Source organism: Rattus rattus, chromosome 14, assembly GCF_011064425.1.
Source record: "Rattus rattus isolate New Zealand chromosome 14, Rrattus_CSIRO_v1, whole genome shotgun sequence".
Taxonomy (NCBI): Eukaryota; Metazoa; Chordata; class Mammalia; order Rodentia; family Muridae; genus Rattus; species Rattus rattus.
In genome coordinates, this window is record NC_046167.1 from 13,471,562 (window position 1) to 13,496,080 (window position 24,519).

The window sequence follows — 24,519 nt, forward strand, 5'->3', positions numbered from 1 at the left end:
CTGGAGGTGGGTGGGCAGATCAAGAGAATGCTGGCATTCTCTTGACATTATATACTCTGGTTATGGGGAACATTTCGGTTTCTATTCTGAGTCCTGACAGTCATGATGTATGAGACAAGTGTGGACAGGCAGCGAGGTGTGGAGAGAGAGCCTAGTGGGGTCACTGAACTCCAAGTGTTTAGCTAAAGATCTATAGAGATGAGGGCGGAGCTCAGAGGTAGAATACTTGTCTAGCATCCACAAAAACGTGGGTTCAGTTCCCAAAACCACACACATTGCAAACACTGAATTAATGATGAAATAAATAAATAAATAGAAAAATTAAAGGGAAAGCAGTTTTTTGTGTGTTGTAGCCCAGTCTTACTTGGAACGCACTATGGAACCCAGGTTAGTGAGAAATAGTCACAGTTTCCAGAATGCTGGGATAGTAGTGTAAATTGCCACACACAATTTAAAACCACAACCAACCAACCAAACCAACTAACCAAAGCCCCAATTTATGAAAAACACAGAGACTAACAGCTGCTTTTTCCTGCCATGGGCCCTGATCATGAGCCGTTTAATTTTGAAGTTTGAAATGAAGTACCCCTTGATATAGGTTTGATTATTAATTATTATATTATTGTTCATTATTTCTGAAAAGTAATAACATGTTTAATAAAAATCTGAGCAATGATAATGAAAATCATTTAGATAATTTCAAGCATTTCAACCTCCTGAGGACTTCAATTTGATTTCTTAAAATACAGTAGGAACTTCCTAATTCAGACTAATGACAGAGGGACCCATTGTGAATTACCAAATTTTGCAGATGAGTGGATATGCAAACAGACAGGAAAAAAAAAAAACTACCAGGGAAAGCAAATCACACAATATGCTTCCTCCATTTATTTTGACAATGGTGGCTCAGATTTAACAGCCTATGATAAAACTTGCCCATATGTATTGCCACTTGTTTCATAAAGATAATGAAGTCTTGGTAATCAGAAATCTCACTCTAGGACTCACGCATTAAATCTCTGCTCAGAAACAGCACTGGGACTGCAGGGGTTTCAAATAATGATCTGGCTTATCGAGAGCACTGAAACAAGAGCAATGGACTGTGCTGTAAATGCAGCGCGAGGGACAGAGGTAAAGGCTATTTTAATAGTTACCATTTCACATTATTAGAGAAAAAAATTTTTTTTTCTTAACGAAAATCACAGATCCTGAGGCAGAAAGGATTTCATATATTCAATGTGTGTGTCCTGAGTTAATGTACAGGTGCACTCATGTGTGTGTGTGTGTGTGTGTGTGTGTGTGTGTGTGTGTGTGTGTATGTGTGTGTGCGTGTGCGCGCGCGTGCGTGCGCATGTGCATGTATTCAGAGGCCAGATATTGACTTCCGGTTTCTGCCTCTATTGTTATCTGTCTTACTCTTTTGAGACAGGGTCTTTCTACTGAAGCTGAAGTTTGCTGTTCTGGGTCACTGGTTGGCCAGCGAGTCCCTGGGATCTGCCTGCCTCTTACCCCAGTCCTGGGGTTACAGATGTGTGGCATCAGGCTTGGCTTTTTACATGGGTGGGTGCTTGGGATCTGAGCTCAGATCCTCACGCTTGGGCAGCAAGTGCTTTACTTATTGAGAGGTCTCCCCAGATTCTCACGGACGTTCTTCACTCATCCTCTAGTCTACGAAGCTGCTACATTGCCAAATAGACTCTCTTTTCCGGAATCAGGGAGCCCAACTTACGTCTATGAGATTTTCCCTTATCTGAGAAAGAGTCATACAATTTGGTGTGCTTATAGGCTCGGATGTGGAGGATGTGGAGGAATAATGGTAGAGCTCAGAGCCTAATGCTCACATGTTTCCTGCCTATCGTTTCATAACATTGTCTCCTAATCTACCTTCCGTGAAGGCTGCTGAATGCTCTCCAACCATGGCTATACAACAGAACCAGCCAGGGAACTATTATTCTGCTTTAATTTATGTTTAGGAGCCTCTGGAGGGGTAGCAGCCATGCTTTTGTGCTGAAGTTTCAGTAGCAAAGTCTGTGCTCTTAGGGGAGCCACAGTCGGGGAGGGGATGCCGGATGTCGGAGGAAGGAGTGTGGATGCGGTAGATGTCAGTAGATCAGACTAGGAGGTGACGAACGCTTATGCCTTTCAATCAGCACTCCTAGCCTTCAATCCTTCCACGCCTGACTAGCTGTGTGGTGCTTTCACGTTTACTTAAGACCCCCGATACTTAGGATTCCTCATCTATGGTAACCGGACAAGAAAAGTACTTGTGGTAGCTGTTGTAATTGACCGGGCTCATGCGTATGATGAGTTGAGATCTATTCTGAGCAAGAGAAAGAACCACAAGGAGGCCATTTGCTATTCTTTGGGGAATGTAGGTCATGTGTAGAGCAATCAGAGGGCACCGCATCCCACTGGCTCCAGACTCTGAAGCAATCCAGCTGGGACCAAGCGGAGACGACAGGATTGCGGAAGCAGCTTGGCCCCTTGACCTAAACCCTATAAGTGATTCTTAACAGAGTTGGCTTTGTAGGAACTTTGACTTTTACCCATGTGGAGGAAGGCCGCTTACGTGCTTACATCACAGAGAAGCACGAGCTGCGACTACAGCTCAGCGGTACTGATGCTGTGAGCATGCTTGACACAGCATCTTCACCGTGGAAGTCAGTGAACGATTTCTTCTATTATGTGGGTTACGAAGGTTAAACTCAGCCTTCACCCACTGCGTCATCTCTCACCATCCTCTCTTTAGCTAGGGTTTCATGTACTCCAAGCTGCTCTCAAACTCCCTATATACAGAGGATGACCTTGAAGTTCTGATCACCATGTCCACTAGCCCCATGCTGATATTACAGACATGAACTCCCATGCCTGTTCTACGCACAGTTGGCAAACACACCAGGGACTTTCTTGTGCTCAGCACACATCAACCAAATAATATCCCAGTCCCTAGAACACCTGAGTTCTAATGGACTTTGGTCAATAAAAATAAATTTGATTTCTCTTAAGACTAATTCTTAAAACGCCTGCCTATTTGTAGAAGCAAGCACTGTAGAGACATCAATGGCTTGGTTAAGTTGTCCCAGTATCTTGGGACATGTATGAAGTGGTTTGGATTGAGGAGACACTAGATTAAACTACAGATATTCACAGACAGAGAGATACAAAGGACCAATCTAGTGAGAACAAAATGTCTGTGAGAAGTTAGGGCTGGGGAGATACCTCAGTCAGTAAGGGCTTGCTTAACTACCATGAGACCCTGGGTGTGGATTCCCAGAACCCCCTTAAAGGCCACACCCTGTGGTCTCAGCACTGTGAAGACCGAGACAGGAAGATCCCTGAAACTCACTGGTCAGCTATCTTTGCCCAATCAGTCAACCTCTGCTCAATAGAAGGTTATGTTTCAAAACCTGAAGTAGAGAGTCATATAATAGAGGGATATACCTGATGCTTACCCACGTCTCCACACAGACACAGACACAGACACACACACACACAGACACACACACACATACACACACACATACACACACAGATGCACACATATAACACACACATATACACAGATAGACACACACATACCATGCACACAAATATACATAACACACAAATATGTAAAACACACACATATAACACACACATACATACACACACAGATGCACACATATAACACACACACATACACAGATAGACACACACATACCATGCACACAAATATACATAACACACAAATATGTAAAACACACACATATAACACACACATACATACACACATCATGCATACACATACATAACACACATATACATATATATGCATATGTAAAGCACACACACATACATAATACATGCATAACACACATACATACATAACACACATATACACATATGTAAGATACACATACATACATAACACACATACATATATAACACACATACATACGTATGTAATACACACATAATACACACATACATACATAACACACACATGCATAACATACAACATAGCACACACATACTTACATACATAACACACACACATAACACACACAGCATACCAGCATCCTTCTCTCTAAAATCAAATCAAGATCGGATATTTTGTAAATTGTTTACTGTGTGTCTATGTCCCCTTTCTCTTGGCTTTTGGTAGCCATGGGTATATTTGGTTCCTCCCTTCTTCTTCTGCTCCTCTTCTGCATTGTTCTGTTTCCAACCAGGCTGGGTTCACGGAACAGAATACAGGTTTAATACTAGCTTAGCCTCAAACTAATTAGGAAAGCAAATCTATTGTTCCCCTTAAAAAACCAAGCACCGAATACTGTAATCAAATCAAACTGACTTTTAGAGGGTTACTGTTTAATATCTGCACTGCAGTTCCTTCAACTAGGAGGTCTGGTTTGAAGCCTACTGCAAACTGAAGTACTTTAGCATGAGATGTCCATGAGTTATTCAGACTAAACCTTCTTCACTTGTACATTATTTCCTGGGCGCAGCTAAAAGGAATGTTAGAGTGCGAGGAACTTTTCAAGGCGGGGGTGGCAGCCGAAACAGAAGGAAAAGGATGTAACTTCTTTTTGTCCTCGACCCATGCTGCTTCTTGGCTGGTGAAACCCGCCTGCTGGCAACTGGGACAATTCCCAGTCCTGTCCCTCTCCTCTGTGCTCTGGCACAAACACACAGGGGTAGTCTACTCCGGAAAGCACTAAGCCAGGTCACGGCAATTCGTATGTTTCCTTAGCTTCTTTTGTGTCTGTCTTGTGCATGTTCTGTGGAAACCTGCAAACTGTGGCATTTGGAGGTAATTGAAAGGCTCTCGGCTAATTTAGGAGCCGTGACAACGGGGGTAACTGAAACTTACAATTGCAAATGGTTGACAACTCAGCTCTTGGGTGATAAGAGGTTGATGGGAATGTGATATGATAGGATGACCCTTACCGACAAGTGAACAAAGAAACCTGCATATCTATTTTTACCCAGGCTCTGGAGATTTCTAGTAATTGACATTTGGAACCCAGGCTCCTATTCCTGGGGATCTTTGCATCGTTCTCTGTCGGAGTTCCCCAGCTTTAATCCTTTCTAGCAGCTTGGGAAGGCATTTGGTGCTGGCTTGGGCTGTTGGCTCACAGAAGGCAGCGCTTACCTCATACTCTGGCACTCCCTGCAGCCTGCCTATATTGCCTCTGGTAGCGCCTTTAAACCTAGAGCCGACCTTTTATTCCAATGGGAATGAATTTCTGCTTTAGTTTCTATGAATACCTATAGTTGGGGGCTACTGAATGAATGAATAAATGAACTGGTTGACTCTTTTTTTTTTCCTGCTGGGAAGAGAATCTAGGGCTTTGCACATAGCAGACAAGTACTCTAGCACTGTACTAAATTACCCAGCCCCGAGCTTAGGTTTTACGGTGTTAGTAAGACAAAGTGACACTATAGGTGAGTCATTGAGTTGAAGCCTAGCAGGAGAAGTAATGAGGCCAACAGCCGGTGGTTGGGAGTTCCGTGCCACAGGTCTCACATCAGTGGGAGATGATGAATGAAGGGCAATGGAGAGTAGGAGCTGCTTCCCCTTCTCCACAGAGCCCCTCATTGTCCAGGACCTGCTCTCCCATAACGGCTCTCTCATTCTGTCTATCCTAGAATTAAACATCTCCCTGTGAAAGGATTCAATGATTAATTCATAGCGAGCTATAATCTACAGATTTTGTGAGCTACTGCTTAGAGTCCTCTTAGCATATTAATAGGTACAAAGCCTGAAGCCAAAGGAATCAATCCTTTATCTGGGGATGCCACATGTCCAGTGGGGTTGATAGTCTCAGTTAAAGGTGGAGGTGAAGCTTCTGAAATGTCAGCGTTTAAACATTTAGGGTTCTGCTGTTTCTAGAACAACAAGACTAGTCTACCCTAAACAGGAAGCAGACATTTGTGAAATCTAAGATACGGTCAAGAGGCCATTCCAGTCTTCAGTATGCGTTGCTATGATTGCTTAGGAGTTAAGTCTCTCCATACCGGGGTGAGAGTTAGAGTAATGACTTTGTAGATAGCTTAATGGGTAAAGGGCCCAGTGAAGCACGAAAACCCAAGTCCAGGTCTCCATCACTCATGTCAAGAAGCTGGACACCGTGCCCCACATCCGCAAACCTGTGGGCTCAAAGTCAGGGGATGCCTTGGAGCTCACTGGCCACTCAGTCTAGCCAACTAGTGAGCTAGCACTAGGTGGAGAAAGAGAGAGAGAGAGAGAGAGAGAGAGAGAGAGAGAGAGAGAGAGAGAGAGAGAAAGAGAGAGAGAGAGAGAGAAAGAGAGAGATCCCATTTCAAAAATTATGGTGGGTAGTGATACAGGTGGATTATGCAGCACTGACCTTTAAGAGAAGGGGGGAGAGGGAGGAGAAGGGAGGGAGAGAGGAGGAGGGGGAGGGGGAGGGGGAGAGGGAGAGGGAGTATTTTATAGGGTTCTGAAAAGATGACCTGCAAGATATGAGGAGATTTCAGTCTCCTTTTGAGATTAGTGCCCCGGAGCACACATTGTCTCTGGCCACTTTTTGGTTGGTTTCCAAACAGCAAAGACATTTAGTGGTCAGCCTATCATCTCCTCCAAGTTAGGATGTGCCATGGGCCCCTCTGCTGGATGGTGTTTCTCACTGCTCAATGCTTTACTTCCAGCTCCTTCCTACCTAGCAACCCCAAGCATCCGCACATGTCAGATCAAGTGCCATTTCCACTTTCAGATAATTCTTTCGACAACTGAGTGCCATCTTCCTATTGCCTGTCCTTTTCACTTACAGCATGGAGACTGTCTGCGTTTATACTTCAATCTGCGCCACTGTTGTCTAACTCCCAGAACGTCCCCACCTCTCGGGACAAAGGCTGCGCATGAGCTGCTCCCCATTGGTATCTCCAGCTTTTCCCTCTTGCCTGACACAGGTGCAGAGAGAAGCCACTGTCACAGGGGTGAGTTCAACTCTGGGGCTGGCTCTTACCAGAGTAATTACCATAGGGGGAAATGGCATGAAGGGAATACTCTTCAAAAACATGTTATTAGACTTGGTAGTTCATGTCTGCAATCTCAGTCCTAAGAAGGGCAAGGGAAGAGGAAGGCTGCAAACTCAAGACCAGCCTCTGTTCATAAACAACAACGGCCATATGCAGACTACCTGTTCAGCACCTCAAGTTGAAAAACAAACTAACAAAAATTAAAAAGTATGTATAATTTTCTTTGGTAAGTTTGGTGTTTATGGATATTTGAATACATAAAATGTAAAATATCATTGGGATGATTTTCAAAGAATCTTTGGATCTACTATATTTACACACACACACACACACACACACACACACACACACACACACACACACACATGTCTCTGAAGGGGTGGCGGGAGGCTTAGTCAGTCAGAAGAGAACATGAATTTGAACCCCAGAGCCCACGTAGAAATGTCAGATGTGGTGGTGTGTGATTGTTAACTTAAGGTGTCAATAAAGAAGATACCAAGGGCTTGCTGGTCAATCAACCTGGCCTAAGTGGTGAACTCCAGGCCAATTAGAGTCCTGACTCTAGTGAGGTAGGCACATTCTTGAAGATGACAACCAAAATATTCCTCTCACTTTCTCATGCTTGCATACACATGTGATGAACACTGTCAAACACACATGTATTCACACTCTTGTTTACACATACACTCAAGAAATAAGAAAATAGGGTGTTTCACTGAGAGGAAATCAAAGTATATATACACATATATACATTAAGTAGTTATGGATATTATATAAGATTCTAGCATATTGTATACCTATAATTTTCCACTATATGTTGCATATTCTAATAACACACCATGCTGCCTATGTGTGATAATATATGAATATGCTAAGTGTATGCGTTCACCTGCAGGCTCATTGAAAAGACAGAAATCATTACTGTGCTTCATAACTGAGAATGGTGATTAAGTTGGGGGTAGTTCTACATGAATTCTGCCGAAAAGACAGACTCTCCACTCTGCCTGCTCTGTTGCCCTGTAGATACTCCTCTCTAACCTTTGTATCATCTTTTTTGTTGTTGTTGTTGGTATTTCTAGGGATAAAACCCAATGTCCTGAATATACGAGGCAAGTGTTCTACCTTGAGCTATAGTCCCGGTCCCATCCTTTGTTGTTTGCTTCTGATGAAAAGAGCGAAGTGTCATGAAAGTTCTTTTATTAACAGCTTGTCAGTAGAGCAAGAGATAATAAGGCAGAAGTCAGCTAAGTAGCAGCTCAGCCCCAGATGGCCTGTCTCATGAGCGCAGTTTTAGATATGGCCCAACTCTCACCCGTGGTTTATTGAGAAGGCTGCGCTGTAGCTTATATGGTTACTGTGAAGGTAAATGGGTACGTAATCTTGTGGAAATGGAGTCACTTCCATCCCCCCAACACCCTCTTTCTGTTTTAAGACAAGGCCTCAGTGTGTTGGAGGCTGTCCTCTAACTCCGGCATCAGCCTCCCAGTGTTGGATTAGGGACACGCCCCCTTTCGCTTACCTTGCGTCTCTCCTTCTTCACGTAGTTACAATCAGGAAGAACAGAGAGAAGCAAGTTGAGGACGTTCATCGTCTACAACGCATCCTCTGCTTTGGTAAGCGTTTCCATTGGTTTATTTTTCTTATTTTATCCTCCCCCCCCCCGTGGTGAGAAAAAGAAATACAAATACTATGAAAATAGTATAATTTACACTTTCTAAGATAATAACTCAAGGTGCCCAGAAGCCAGTGAACACACAGAGAGAGGAATAGTCTAATCTGTGGGAGCGCCTGTCACTCCAAGTTAATTAATCAATGCATTGGGTTAAACTCCTAGAGCCTACTATAGGCTCCGTTAGCTGGCCTACCATTGATTGATTGTCTCATATTAGACAATGTTATGGTGTATGTGAGAGGAAATGGCTCCATTAAACTCAGGCTTACTCCACCAATTGTTATTATCATACCCCTGTCCTCTCATTCACATGTAATCTCCAAGGACATCGTATTAGAGATGGGAGCTTTAGGAAGTGCTAAGTTCATGGGGCCTCTACTCTCATGTTAGGACCCGTGCTTCAATAAAAGGGTCACCAAACAAGATCAGGCATGTCTAAGTTCGTATGACAAGAGATAAACATGGATCCCCCAAAAGATACCTAGTCCCACTCCAGTATGTGAGGAATCATCTGAAACCTGGCAGTCTACAAACTACAGGAGAGCTCTCATCAGACCAACCATACTCCTACGTTGATCTTGGCCTTCTAGACTCAGACTTTTAGGGAGCAAATGACTGCAGCTGTTGGTTATGGTAGCAATTTAAACAGGCTATGGCAATGCTCCTATACACTCTCAGTGAAGTGGGTTGTGTGGTTCTCCTGCTTATAATGGGCAGCTTCTTATTCAAGGGCTGTTCTGCAATTTACCAATAAATCTCCACATCCTACTTGTCCTGCAGAAATCCATCACCATGCCGGTAATACCCAGGCCTTGCTAATGTTCCCAACCTGGTACTTATTATTCTCCTGCTGAATGCATGATGCCTCTAAACTTGTCAGATGTTCTAGGTGGACAGCAACATTTTGGCCTCATTCTAAGGAGGATACCAGAGCAACAGTATATGGTTTTGATGATGCCATCATCTTAAGTATATTTTATTACTTAATCTATAAAACCACAGAGATTCTATATGGAAAAAGAAATTGAGACAAGAAACAAAAGTTTACTTTCCTAAGGACTCTTAGCTTGGAAAAGGTTACAGTAAGAGTTCACATCTGTGCGATCTGACTTTGAGTCCTGAGCTACTGACAATTAGGAATCTGTGATTCATTTTATCACTTTGGGGCAGTCAGTATATCATATACTGTGTACTGCATATGCCTATGTATGAGCATCTCTTACTAAGCTTATATAGATACATTTTTTTATTGCACAGGTTGATAGACTAAGAAATATGTCTTTCTCAAACACAAGATCATTTCAGTCTGGCTCACCTTGGGTCGTAAGGTCACTTGCAATTTAGACATGCCCTCTCACACCTGGCTTACACTTCTAAAAACATTTAAAATTAGGAGGAACAAATGAAACAAAGTTGCCTGTGCTTATGACATTTATTTTGCTTCCTATGCTTTGCTAAGCCCTTTCATAAACAATCAACCAAAAGTGGGGAGTGGGGGTAGTTACAAGGTTCTGGAAACTCCTACTATGAGGTCAGAATCTTCTACTGAGGAGGAATACACAAAGAGCTATCACAGGACTGAGGGGGCACTGTAGCTGCTGCTCCGTGTGCTACTTACACACTACAGGGCTGTAGGTACCTGTGGCTTTACCCGCATTCTCGGCCTTGTGTGTGTGCGTGAGCCCGACACAGATCCTGGGTGGGGATATTCCACAAGGCTTCATATTCTTTTACCCATCCTTCTTAAATGAAGTGGCCTGGAGAATGTTCTCTGTGGGGTTTCATATTTGATTTCCTGATGAAATTCAGTAGGGAAATGCTATGTATAGATGCAGAATTTTGTTAGCATATATGTATTTCAATCAACCTGTAGCATAATGTGGGACTAAACTCGACTTCTGTTTAAAATCTTCACTTTAACACAAGCTGTACTTGAGAAGTTGCTGTGTATACTTAGTCATTTGCCAATTTAGGTTCCTGGGGAACATTTGTTTTTCTGCCATAGTGGTTTGAACACCATTTCTGGAATCTGTGGAGGAAGAATATCATTGATCTAAACTCTAGAATATCTTCTAATAAGTACCTTAAGCATATGTGATTTTTAAAACACAGTATCATGAAATACATTAAAATATAAGTTTCAATTTTTCATGTGGTTTTACAAAGTATATTTCATAGGCTTCTATATTGAAAGGTCACTAAATATTATGGCATTCAGAGCATATAGCATTCATTTTCATATAACTGATTATATGGTAATGAGCTGGTCTGTAATTGTTGATTCCATTTTTTTGTTTATTTTATTGAGGCAGGATCTTATGTGCTCTTCTGTAACCTAGGCTGGCCTTGAACTTTGGATCCTCTTGCCTTTACCTCCCATAAGCTGGGAATATCCATGCACCTCACCAAACCTAACTGCTTAGATTTCTAGGGAGATTCATTGAAATAAATCTTGGAGCAAATATGGCACAAAAATGTGGTGATCCAGTAGCCATGCATTGGGCTGAGGATGTGGCTCAGTCATTAAAGTAGTCTTAGAACCCAAGTTTGAGACCCAGAGCCCAAATAAAGAAGCCAGCTACGGTCCTGGGTGTAGAGAAAGGTAGATCTTAGAATTCACTGGCCAGTCAGCCTAACTAACCTACTTGGAAAGTACTGGGTAATGACATAGTCTATCTTAACAAACAGGTTGGATGGCTCATGGGAAGAGAAGCCTAAGGTTGTCTCTGGCCTCCACGCACTCCCTCTCTGTCTCTCTCTGTCTCTGTCTCTGTTTGGCTCTCTCTCTCTCTCTCTCTCTCTCTCTCTCTCTCTCTCTCTCTCACACATACCCCTACATTGAGGTTCTTATGTTAACATCTAGGATGTCTCCAGAACAATCCGTCCAATATCCTGTTGTCTCAATCTGTGTTGAAATGAAGCTAGTATCTATTTCAGCCTCATTAACAACACACGTCAGGAGTCTGGTTAGGATGTAGGCAGCACTAGAGGACAACAATGGTAAATTGTTTGCATCTTTCTTTCGGAGACAACATCTTTGACACGCCATGATGTTGCTTCCCTGTACCATATGTGCAAGACAGTCCAGGTCTGCTTATAAACAGGTTTTTTCCTCCTCTCCTACCCTAAAGGGTCCACAGTATAGAATATATTGATAGCTTTAAGCTGATCCTGTAGCACTATTGTTCAGGTGTGAACTCAGACCATCTGTTGCATTGTTGAAATTAAAAGAACGTGGTACCATCCAAAGTCCAAAAAAAAAAAAAAAAAAAAAAACCAACCAAACAAAACAAAAAACCCAAAAACAAAAACAAAAAAACCCTCCATATTTTAACTGTAACAACTGTCTTAGTCAGGATGCTTTGGTGTGAGGAAACACTGTAACCACCAAACTCTTATAAAAGAAAAGATTTAATTAGGGCTTGGCTACAGCTTCAGAGTTTAGTCTGTTATGGTGGGAGCATAGCTACATGCAGACAGACATGATACTAGAGAAGCAACTGAGAGATCTACATCTGAATCAACAGGCACCAGGAAAGGCCTGGCTTGGCTTTTTGAAACCAGTAACACACTTCCTCCAACCAGGCCATACCTACTCTGACAAGGCCACACCTTGAGAGGTCACGCATGCTCCCAGATGACTTAGCATTCAAATCTATGAGCCTTTGGGACCATTCTTATTCAAATCACTACAACTCCCAGAATGGCTTAGCAGGTACTGAACTTGGCAGATCTGGTCTTGGTGGGACGTGAGTCTGAGAAGGATGTCTGCAAAGTCTTCACTCACCTCACAGGCCTGGGTGGGAGAAATGGTTTTGCCTTCAGGCCCTTGAAGCAGGCTCATTGTTCCCCTTAGCAGGAATCCAGTCATTCCGCCTGCTCAGATCATTTTTCTTTTTCAGGCTTCAGGTTGCAAACAGTGGGTTGAGGAGTTTAAACATTTGGGCAATAGAAATTATGTAAATTTTGTGTTTTAGCAAGAAAAAAAAATCCAACCCCTTGAGGTCTTTTAAAGACCATTAATCTAGAAATTAGGTACAAATTCTTACTTTTTCATACTAACAATGATTTCATAAAGAAAAACTCATTAGGAATTGTGACAAATAAGAAGTTCGATTGAACATTTAAATTCAGAAACCTCAGTGAGTGCCCAGGGAGATATTTACCCAGCCAATGACTCTCTGATGTTATTAAGAAGTAATTTATTCAAGAAAGTCTCCATTCATGAGTTTACATAAGAACAATATCTACTTTACAAAGGCTTGCATTCTCAGTATATCACATACCTAATTTACAATGACTTTTGGTTAAAATTTTCATTAGGTTGGTTCAATAGCATTTGATAATTTTAAATCAGTTTTATGAGATCCCAGGTTCCCATTTATAGGAAGAGAAACTGCCGAGGAAATAAATTTTTAAAGAGCAGATTCGTCTCTCTACCGAGGTCTGCAGAGCAAGTCTGAAGCGAAAGGAAATTAACCTCTTCTATTTCTACAGCAGTCCTTTTAGGCATAGGTTCTGGGCGGCCGTGGAAAAACAGTGGCGATCCAGACTGTGTTTTGTGTATGCTGCTCTGTGAAGCTATTCTACAACAAAGTCTTCGGTGAGATGCTAGACGGGGAAAAAGAAGAGCCCAGAGTTTAACTGCAGAAACATCATGGGCAGAGAAACATAGCAGGTAGCAGTTACTCAGGAAACCTGGGCTCAGGAATCGAGGTAGGAAAACTGCTATGTGGTTGATCTAAGAATGTGAAATCACGGTGAAGTGAGGTGATGAAGAGTTTTCTTTATTTCATCGGGAAAAGGTGAGTCAGCAAGAGGCTATGGAGAACAGACCCATCAACAACCTTTATAGACATCAAGTTTTCTGCCAGAGCTCCCTGATCTAAACGGTAACTTTGAGAATCTTTGTAGATTACCTACAAAAAGGCACATGGCTGACCAAAGCACCCCCTTTTCCTCAATGTATTAACACAGCAATGGAAGATGACTACCAGGTTGGTACTGTGGAAATGCCAATGGAATTACCCATCACACCGCACTGAAGCATTCTAAACACTTAGCACTGTCTGTCTAGATGTCTTTGACAAAACCCAAAGAGTACATTCTATACCCTTTGCCACCATTAAATTCTGAAGTGACTTCTGCAGAGGAAATGATTCTGAAATCGCTATCAAATAGAGAAGAAAAAAAAAGTAGATAATCTCTCCCCTGAACGCCAGTTTTCATTTACTAAGTCTTACGTGTTTAATTCTCTTTATTTGCGTTGTGGAATCCCATGCTCTATTCAGGAGACAGAGTCCTTTGCCATCCATCACCCCACATCGCAGAAAGAGCTGCCTATCTCTCAACAAAAGTCCTGGAATAGTGAGTCAAGCTATTGCATGGTCCGGTTCAAACGACCACCTTCTCCGTACTTAGAACATGGCCTCTAATATGTAATCTAAAAGTCCTGAAACCAAGGTTACAACCCCCGTGTCATAGCTGAATACGACTTTACAGTTAGGGAAGCTCTGATATCACAAGAGGCAAATTTGCAGGCTGGATTGGGTGACTGCCGTTGTCATCCAAAGTTACGCCTTGTATTTTATAGTACATCATGAAACCATAAAAGAGACATTAAACTTTAGATTTCGGTGTTTAAAATCACACATTTTATTCATCATTTGGCAGTCAAATGCTTCTTAAATACTATGGAAATTTGATGATTTGACATATGTAAGGCTGAATGACTGAGTGCAGTAAAAACTACATCACTGCACTCTAATTTTCTTTGGCCCCTGAGAAAGGAAGGCAGGACCCAACTCAGAGCCGATCCCTGTACCTCTAGATGCTCATTGCTATATGCTCAGCAAAACCAGAGTAGGTACCGACCAGAGTCTTGAAAACTCCTCATTATACCTATGAAACAGATAAATTGGATCCTAGAGTCATCTGTGCCTGGTTTCCTAGGCTTTGCCAAAAAAAAAAAAATTAGTACATTATAATGTGGGAGTCTCAGTTGGCATGGTTCAAAGGTTACTATATCAGCAACCCTGCCTTATGGCATGCCCAGACTTTGAAAACTATGAATCTTTACCTGCTTTGAAATACAATGTTCTATTCTTGGGATGAAGCTGGCCCTCTTGGACAACCATTTTGGGGTTCCTTTTGATTTTTAAAACCGTTACTGCGGAGGCCTTTGGCAGTGGGAAGGACTTGCCACCATTTTCATCTATCACTCACACCCAGGCAGGCCCTGAAGCTCACACTCCCTTGGTTCTGACTCCACCTCTGAGAGCATGATCTCCAGCAGCCATCATGTTCGCAGAGAAGCGACTTAATCTGGGATGAATGGTCCTAGCACTCTAGGGATTCTGAGAAAGTGTTCTGACTTCTTGGGACACTTGCTCATCTGTGGGCTCAGACTACAACAATTACGCCCCTCCCCCAGTCTTCTGTGCCTGGGTTCAAGGCCTGACTCCCAGGTAGCAAGTGAAAGTTTTAACAAAGCACTTTCTCAAGGGTTTATTAGTCCTAGGTCAAGGCCCAAGAAATGTCAGTTTCTCTCTTGTGGGAGTAAGAGGCCATGAAAGTAGACATTCTAGAAACGGTAGAGACAAGGGGACCACCAAAGGGAGAAAAAGTTCAGAAATCCCAAATCTAAAGTTATTCTTGGCTTCATTAACAAAATTCTAGGAATTTCAAGAGTCTAATTGTTTTTGTTTTTTGTTTTTCATTTTTTTTTTGGTTGGTTTTTGCTATCCTCTTGGAAAGTCTAGCCCAATATTAATAGAAGTCTTGATTTATAAAGTCTGCAATGTATTTTTTCAGATAACTAAGTTGATCCTATATGACTCAGATCTGAAACATTTTCCAGAAGAGTACCTATGTGTTTCAGAATTCTGTGACTTTTTGTTTAGCATCTGTGCTCTGAATCTTTGCCACAGTCACCTAACAAGGCATTTTCCATTATTCTTTCTTCAGTTCACTGCTTGTTGTTCTTGTGTCCCTTAGAAACAAGCTTGTGGGCAATCAGAAATCACTTCCACTACAGTTCAGTGCACTTACCGTAGATGTGGCAAATGCTCGTTTACAGAGCTGGTAATTGGATTAAAACATTCAAAAGAAACAGGAACAGGGAATGTGTTGGGGGAAAAATGAGAAACAGGACCATAGAAATCAACAAAACCAAAATGAATGCAATAGCGTTAATGAATGAAACTACTATGAACAGGAATCGCTTCTCAGTGATTCCTACTCCAGAGTGTGGGGTCCACAGTATCCAGTGCCACAATACTTAATAAGCTAAGAAGGAGAGCAAGGGGACCTGGGAAAAATAACTTCTGAGAGGATGACCTGAAACCAGTTGTTTGATTTCTTCTCCCTTGATTGGCGCTCTGTGTGTAAGCCATTCCTATGTCTACATAGTGACATATATGAGTAGGGAAACTCTTGAACTACTTAAGACAGATTTTTATCTTGAATTTAGACACCATGTTAACAGCTCAAGAATACAAGTCCCTTTTCTGAGGTCTCTTTTCTTGGTTGTGCTGACCTCACAGGACAGAAGGAATGTGACTGTGGCCTGAGTGACATTGTGTCCACGCTAAAATAGAGTCAATATAAAAGCACACTTGACAGATTCCATTCTCAAAACCAGATCCATAAAGCTATTTCTCTGAATAAACTTCTAATAGCTCTTTATAATCCTTATTTTTTAAGGAAGAAGCTCATGCCTTGAGGAAATAAAAACCCCTCACAATAAAGCCAGAGCACTAGTAATATGAGGATGTGAAATCAAAGGGTGGTCTGTCATAGACGCACTAATACCCAGTGACACTCTCCTGCAAACATGACCCAAAAGGCACGAGGGTCAGACTCACTAACAGTCCGAATCCAGAGGAGAAAATTCTCAAGAGAACGAACCAAAATGTTTATGTCCCAGCGAGTGTCAGAAGTAGAAAAGCAGCAAGGAAATAAAACACCATCACTACCTTCCCAGCCGAGACTGCACAGTACCCCTCTGCCCTGCAGAAGACAGTTCTTACCCGAGTGTCTGGATCACCCCTTTCTGCAGCAGCGTAGACCTAGACAAAAAGAAATACAGGGAATGAAATATGCTCTTTGATTTGAGAAAGCTTTTTTTTAAAAACTAGATACCTATAATTATTAACAAAAAACCTTACTGTTTTTATGTGTTTGTGTGTATGTGTGTATGTGTGTATGTGTGTATGTGTGTATGTGTGTATGTGTGTGGAGACCAGATGACACTTTCAGCAGTTGGTTTTCTCCTCCTATTATGTTATTCTGGGGAATTGAACTCAGGGTACCAGGCTTGTCAGCAAGAGTCCTTACCAGTGGACTAGAGTTAGGGTTGATGAGTGAGATTCGTTTGGAGTTGTTTATGCAAATCAGTCGTTGTTCTAATTGAACAGTTATTGTTCTCTTGAAAGCAAAAGTGAAATTTCCCATTCGTAAAACATTTCTGCTTTGATCTATCTCCTTTACTGCTAGAGTTGGTCTATGACCTGGACTCTACTATGCTAAGCCTAGAGCTGGCAAACTAGAGTCCATGGTCTAACTTCAAACAACATTCAGTATTTACATGGTCTCTATGCTAAGAATCATCTTCACTTTTTTTTAAATGGTTGGGAAAAAATCAAAGGAAGAGTAAGTCTTGATGTGAAAATTTAATGTAAAACTCAAGCGCTAGTAACTGTAAAGTGTAACTGGAATTCATCCACACACCTCTGTCCACATTCTGTGAGTCATTGGGAAGGAGGGAGCATGGCCTGTACATTGTAACAGAACTACTACCTGGCCCTTTAAAAAATGTTGCTGAGGTAGGCTATAATTGATTTCTTTTCCTTTGTTGGAGGAATGGGAAGTCATGTGAAGAGATCCTAAATATTGAAGCAAGTCAAGAAAGCAGGTGACTGATAGTTTTATAAACTGCTAAAGTAGAAGTGTATTTTGCTGTGGGATCATTTAAGACCTCATGGTTGACCACGAGGGTGACCTATATACAAAAGAGGACTCCTGGCTATCAGTGTGAGCTGGCTTTACTACTAAATTTTGATGTTTATTAAGTTCATTGTTGATAATTATTCAAGATGATTCTTAATATTTGATATGAATAGCTATAATATTAACTCAATACAGAATAAGTAAATATACCCCTCAAGAGTAGAAAAAAATTTGATAGGTATCTAACCAATCATCTATCAATCATGTATATTATCTATCTATCTATCTATCTATCTATCTATCTATCTATCTATCTCTATCCAATCAAGCATCTATCAGTCTATTATCTATCCATCATCTTTTTATCTATACATCTATTAATCAACCATTTATCTTTCATCTCTCTACATAATCTTTTTATATAATCAATCATATATCATCTATTTGTCATCTATTTATCCAATTCTATAATTTATCCATCTATCATTTATTTGTAACACACAAGTGGATGGTTGTGGAATTCAGTTCTGGGACTGGTGAGTGCTTGATTTTAAGGGAGATTCTAATCTCTCAGTCTGGTTACTGCATCCACAGAGTTGTCTACAGACCCAGTTCCTCGTGCTCTGCGATTATGTATATTTAGGCTACACATACAATTTGTCTAAGAAGACTGTAGACATTTCCCACACAGAGAAAAACAGCTAAAAAGCAGCACATGACTCTTTTCAGCCCGTGTCTTGACCTTCTTTAACAGTTGTCAGTCCTAAGAGTGTGACCTATTTGGTGAGAGCTTTAAAATACAGATATGACAGCAGTGAGATAAAAACTTTAAATAGCCACTGAACTTTATAAGGTATTAGATATATTAACTTTAAAATACAACCTAAAGGGGGTTGGGGATTTAGCTCATTGGTAGAGCGCTTGCCTAGCAAGTGCAAGGCCCTGGGTTTGGTCCCCAGCTCCGAAAAAAAGAAAAAAGAAAAAAGAAAAAAAATACAACCTAAAGACTACTAGTTTTGAAATAATTTATGTTTGGTGCTAAGGTCCCTGGGTATGAATAATAGAAAATATTTTGATGTCTGGCCATTGAATAGAATAGTCAACATAAGTCAAAGGGGCAGTTTGGCAACACATCTGCCTCCCTGTTTAGCTCAAGGAGGGGGACACATTTAGACTGAAGAGAGCAACTTGCTAGCTTATATTTTCAGGCGACTGTCTTTAAAAAGTGACGTAGATAGACTATCAACCCCTGCCACTGTATTACAGTTTCATGTGACTCCATGTCTATCTGGTCCTATGCAATCAGATCAGTTTGTGGCTTCTCTGGTCAACAGAATGACCCAATCAATTGATGCTAAACAGTTTGGTTCATTGTTTAACAGAGGGCAGATGGGAGTATCCCAAAGACTAAATCAGCTTTTTTGGGTTCATTTTAAAGTATGATAAATATTCCTTGTGGAGAATGTATTCAGAGGGATGAAACCACTCTCTTATTTCAGGAGTATATCAGCCACAGATGGAGGCTTTCAATTCTTATGTTGGGTTAGCAGTCACTCAACGGACCTTTAAGAAACTCTGAATCCTAGGTCTAATTTCAGAAGTGTTGATTCAGTGTTTCATGGTGGGGCTCTGGAAATATGTAATTTTTTTGTTAGAGTTTTTGTGTGAAATACTTCCCTGAGGTGCATGTGTTTTGATCAGTGGGTGACCACTTGTAGATACTGTTCAGGCAGGGCGTGGAATCTTTTAGATGTGAAACCTTACTGGCAAGCATAGAGCCATGTGTATAGGCTATGAGATTATAACCTGGGCTTAGATCCTCTCTTAACCATCATCTCCCTGACTGCTGCCAAGGGATAACCTCATACTCTCTGGCATGCCCTCCCTGCTACGATCAACTATATCCTTTCAGACCATGAGCCCAAATCAATTCCCCTACCTTGACTTGTTTCTATGAAGCACTCTCTCAGGATGGTGGGAATAGTAACTAAGACATTTTTAATAATTGTCCAAGTGATATGGTACTGATGCTCTCAGAGAACTTTAAATAAATCCAAGGCTTTCTCTTTGTCTTTTAGTTGGCATCTAAATGAATCACTTCTGGTGCCAAAGGCCCTCTTTCTTGCTAGTGTTACCACAGGATTCACATGCACATGGCCAGACTTTTCTGTAGCTGCACACTTTATGACCCAGTGGAAAGGTTACTGCCAATGGTTCAGTCCACAATCCCTAAGACACGTTTTGCCAGTATATAAATGATACTCGGTGTATTTCTATGTAATTTTGAGAATGGAAATGATGAGATTTCCCCCAAGTATTTTTATGATTATCGTGTAATTGTATACTGTAATGTCTCTAGAGAATAATCCTGGCAGATTTCTCTTCCTGGATCATACATTGCTTTGGCCATCATTACCTTACATCTGTCAAACAAAACCATGAGCAGCTGTGCTGGTAAGATCTGCTTCTTTTGGACCATATTAAAAGGTTTATCTTATTAATAAATGGAGGCAATTAAAGGTTAACTAGTTAGCTCATCCAGCCCTTAGCATAATGACTGATTATAAAGACACACTCAATTTAATTGCTCAAATTTAAAGCTTGTAGCTCTAAACTTGGGAAATGTAAAAGTACTTCTCATTTCCAATTCTGCATATCAAGTCTATCAGAGGTAACTAACAAATCAACAATGCTTCATATATTCGTAGGACAAGTAGGGCCAGGGTAATCTGCTGCCTCCCTACATTGGAGACATATCATTGGTAGACACAGAGAGTCACAGCACACTGAGTGGAAACTTCCCTGGAAGCCAGTGATAGAATATGGACCGAGGACCTGCAGTTCATTGGCTGCTAGAGTCACAGTATGGGCAAGGCTGAGAATTGTAAACATCAGAGAGATGTGAATATAAGAAGTTCGTTCTCTCTCTCTCTCTCTCTCTCTCTCTCTCTCTCTCTCTCTCTCTCTCTCGCTCTCGCTCTCTATCTCTCTCTCTATCTCTTGTTACCACTAGAACTTAATCAGGCTCTCTCAGTAAATACTGAAGAAAAAAACTTCTGGTGTTTTCCAGTGGTAAGGGAGAAAAAGAACCATGTTGAATCCTGTCAAAGCAGTCTGCTAAACATCCATCCTCAGGAAAAACTAGTTCACCAAAGCCTGGAGGGTTTTATTGGAGCCCAGATCGCTGGAGTCAGGACATAGCCAACTCTGACCAGTTTTGGTTTTTCCCTCAGGAGAGAACACACCTATTTCCAAACACAGGAAGCCATCTCGTGTTATGGTAGGTGGGGTGAGGGTAGAGATATAAAAGAAATTGTAAAGTTCAGAATCTAGTGGTCTATGTCCAGTAACAGGCTTAGATGGAATCATTGTAGATGGAATCATACAATGCTCTCTTACCCCACACTCTTACCATCTGTTTTACAGAAGGTCTACTGACAAAAGTTCTTTTCATCCAGCACACCCTATCTGAGTAGAAAACCAAACCAAACCATAAGGCAAACAGGAATTTTAAAAAAGAAAGTGCGATGCGGCAGAACAAACTTCATAACCAGATAATGTGGGATGAAGGACCTCACCGAGAAGTCGACCAAGTGAGACAACATCTAGGAGCATCGGTTGAAGAAGAGAGATGCAAAGTTGGAAAAAAGGAACTGAAAAGGTGCTAGAGATAAACACCACTATGACAGAGCTGACAGAGCCTTTCATGGGCTTGTTGGTAGACTAGACCTGGCTGGGGAAGACATTCTAAATTCCAAGACAGCATGTTAAAACCCCTTCCAGATCTGTAAAGCAAAGAAAATAAAGGGTGATTAAAAAGGCAAGAACAGAATATTTTAAGTACCGCGGAAGAACTGTAACATCTATAAAACACATGTAACACCAAGAACAGGAAGACAGAAAAGGGAAGGAACAGGGGAATTATTTGAAATAACAGCAACTGGGAATATTCCCAAGTAAATGTCAGACATCCAACCACAGATCCCCGGAGCTCGGAGACTACCAAGCAGTGTAAAAGCCAAAAGAACTATACCTTGAGCATCTTATTTTCCAACCACAGAAAAGCAAAGATACAGGCAAAATCTTGAAAAAGCCGGAGTTAGAAAAGCAGCTTCTCCTTAGAGATGCACAGGTGAGATTTACATAGAAATACATAAGAAAGTGGGCTGAAATATTAAGCGTTGAGAGAAACAAAAATCAAAACTTTAACAGTTTAGAATTCCATACCCTGTAGAGTTATCTTTCAAAACCGAAAGAGGAATAAAGACTTGTTTAGACAGCCAAGCAAAATAACCAAACACAACCACAATCATTACTACCATCACTACGACAACAACAACACAAGACACACAATCGCTATTAGATCCATTTGTAAGGAACATTAAACAATATTTTAGGAAGAAAAGAACAATACAAGTCAGAACTCGAGGCTACATGACTAAAGAAAGAATATCAAGAAAGCGTAAGGGGGCTGGAGAGATAGCTCAGTGGTTAAGAGCACACACTGCTCTTGAGAAAAAACTGAGTTCTATACTCAGCACTCACATTGGACATCTCTTTGTCACCTGTGACTCCAGCTTCAGGAGGTTTTGACCTTCTGGCCTCTGAGGCCTTCATATACACAAACCCCCAAACATGCACATGGTCAAAAGAAAATAAATCTTTTAAAAAAAATTAAGTGAAGGAAATGCCAAAATTAGATAACAGTTTCTTCAAAATCATAAGGAAAATGCAATCAGTCACATATTGTGTCTGTATATTAAAGAATGGGCCAAAGATCCTAGTGACCTCATCAAAGAAGACACACCATGAATGACTCATGACTCATGACTCATAAGACACAGTTGATGATGACCTCTCAAGGAAATGCCAGTCATGGCTCCACCAAGCCAATGCTGTATATCGACTTGTTCTAGTTTCATTTCTTTTGCCGTGATGAAACACCCAGACAAAAAAGAAACTCAGGGGTTAATTTCAGCTTGCAGTTCCAGTTTATAGTCAATCGCTGTGGGGAATCCAAAGCAGCAACTTCAAATAGCTCGTCACTTCATAGTTACAGTCAAGAGTAGCGAGAAAAGGTGGTATATACGTTCACTTGCTAGCTTTTGCTCTACTCAGTGTATCTACTCATATACAGTTCAAGAACCCCAGTTTAGGAAACGGTGCTATCTCTAGTGGGTCTTCCCACATCAGTTAACTTAAGTAAGACAACTCAAGCTCCAAAGATGTGCTCACAGGCCAAGCCAATGTAGACCATCTTAAGGATCCTAGGCTGTGTCAAGTTGACAATGAAAACTGACAATCTATTCTAGAATTGTCAAAATCCAGAACCCTGAACATAAGAACTGTTGAGTGGGTCACGGAGGAATTGAAATTATTACTCACTGCTGGTGGGAATGTCCAAATAGTACACATGATAGCAATTTCTTATAGGACTAGATGTACACTTGTCTACAAGCTAGATGTCCTATGCTTAGATACTGCTCAAATGAGTTGATATCTCATATGCAAAAGCCTAATAGAGATATGTTTATAGTGACTTCATTTAGAATGGGCTCAACAAGAAAGCAACCAAAATGCCCTCTAGTAGAGGAAAAAACTAAATAGTAGAATATTCGGATAATGGAATATTACCCAGTACTAAAAAGAAAAGAGGTCTTTAGTAAAGACATGGGGAAATGTAAATGCATATTATGAAGGAAAAGAAACCTCCGTGGTTTGCATGAGAATGGCCTCGTAGACTCATACATTTGCATGCTTAGGCCCCAGTTGATGAACTGTTTAGAAGGATTATAAGGTGTGGTCTTGCTGGAATAGGAGTGTCCTTATTGAACGAAGTGTCTCTAAGGCTAGGCTTTGAGGTTTCAAAAATCTAGGCCAGACTCAGTCTCTCTCTCTCTCTCTCTCTCTCTCTCTCTCTCTCTCTCTCTCTCTCTCTCTCTCCTTCCCTGTTGCCTTTGGATTAGGATGTAGCTCTCCATTCCTTTTCCAGCTGCCATGCTTACCACCATGATGATCATGGACTGATACTGCGAAACTGTAAGCCAGCCTGCAACTAGATGCTTCCTGTTATAAGAGTTGTCTTGGTCATGGCGTATCTTTACAGCAATAGAATAGTGACTTAGCTTCCAAATGACAGTGTAATAAAGCAAAACTATGATGGTAAGGTCAAATATCTTACCACTTATGCATATCCCTGCCCCAAAGAAGATTGTTAGAGCAAGGAAACTCTTCTAACAGTCTGTCACTGTGCATTGTCCAAACGTACGGTAGACACGATCCTGATACAAACCTAATGCATACAGGTGATTATATTAGGTTGATAGTTACTCAATTTGGAAGCAATCAAGATGTCCTTCAGTAGGTGAATGGATTAATAAATGTGTGTTCAGACAGTGGATATCATTAATCACTGTGCAATAACTTGTGAAGACTAACTGCATCATTTGAAATAAATATCCTAGATAGTTCTGGGGAAAATGAGTTCCTAAAAACAAACCTAATCGTTAAACCATCAACAACCTATTTTATTGATCAATTGATCAATTTAAAAACAGAATTTGTTGATTGGCAAAAACCTCTCTGGCCCTAAAATCAGTACAGGTGTTTGTTTCATGACCAGAAAATCAGTTTGGAATTAAAAGTCAGTTAACGTTGATTCAATAAATATATATCATGCGTCTGGTATGCTTAAAGTGTATCTCAGACTTAGTTCCTGTCTGCAAAAGACATGCTTATTTTACAGAGACAGTAGCATTACTGTGTAAAAATGTGTCAGGTTAGAACTCTGGCGAACCCATCTAGGGTTCAGAGGCAAAGGAAATAATACCTTGTGAATATAAATGGAGACATTCACGGAGAGGTGACAGAAATAAGTCATATAGCTCCGCTGGCTGGATTATTTGGGGGAGTGA

At 41.1% G+C, this 24,519-nt stretch overlaps 1 protein-coding gene across 2 annotated transcripts in view; it reads right to left on the minus strand.

Annotated features, from left to right (window-relative positions):
* Positions 1–24,519, minus strand: part of Celf2 (CUGBP Elav-like family member 2) — an 821,906-nt gene that overhangs the window by 594,413 nt on the left and 202,974 nt on the right. For both annotated transcript variants that reach the window (XM_032884458.1, XM_032884469.1), the window contains one exon: positions 16,687–16,725. In XM_032884458.1, the coding sequence (XP_032740349.1) occupies positions 16,687–16,725 (39 nt within the window). The remainder of the gene's footprint in view (positions 1–16,686; positions 16,726–24,519) is intronic.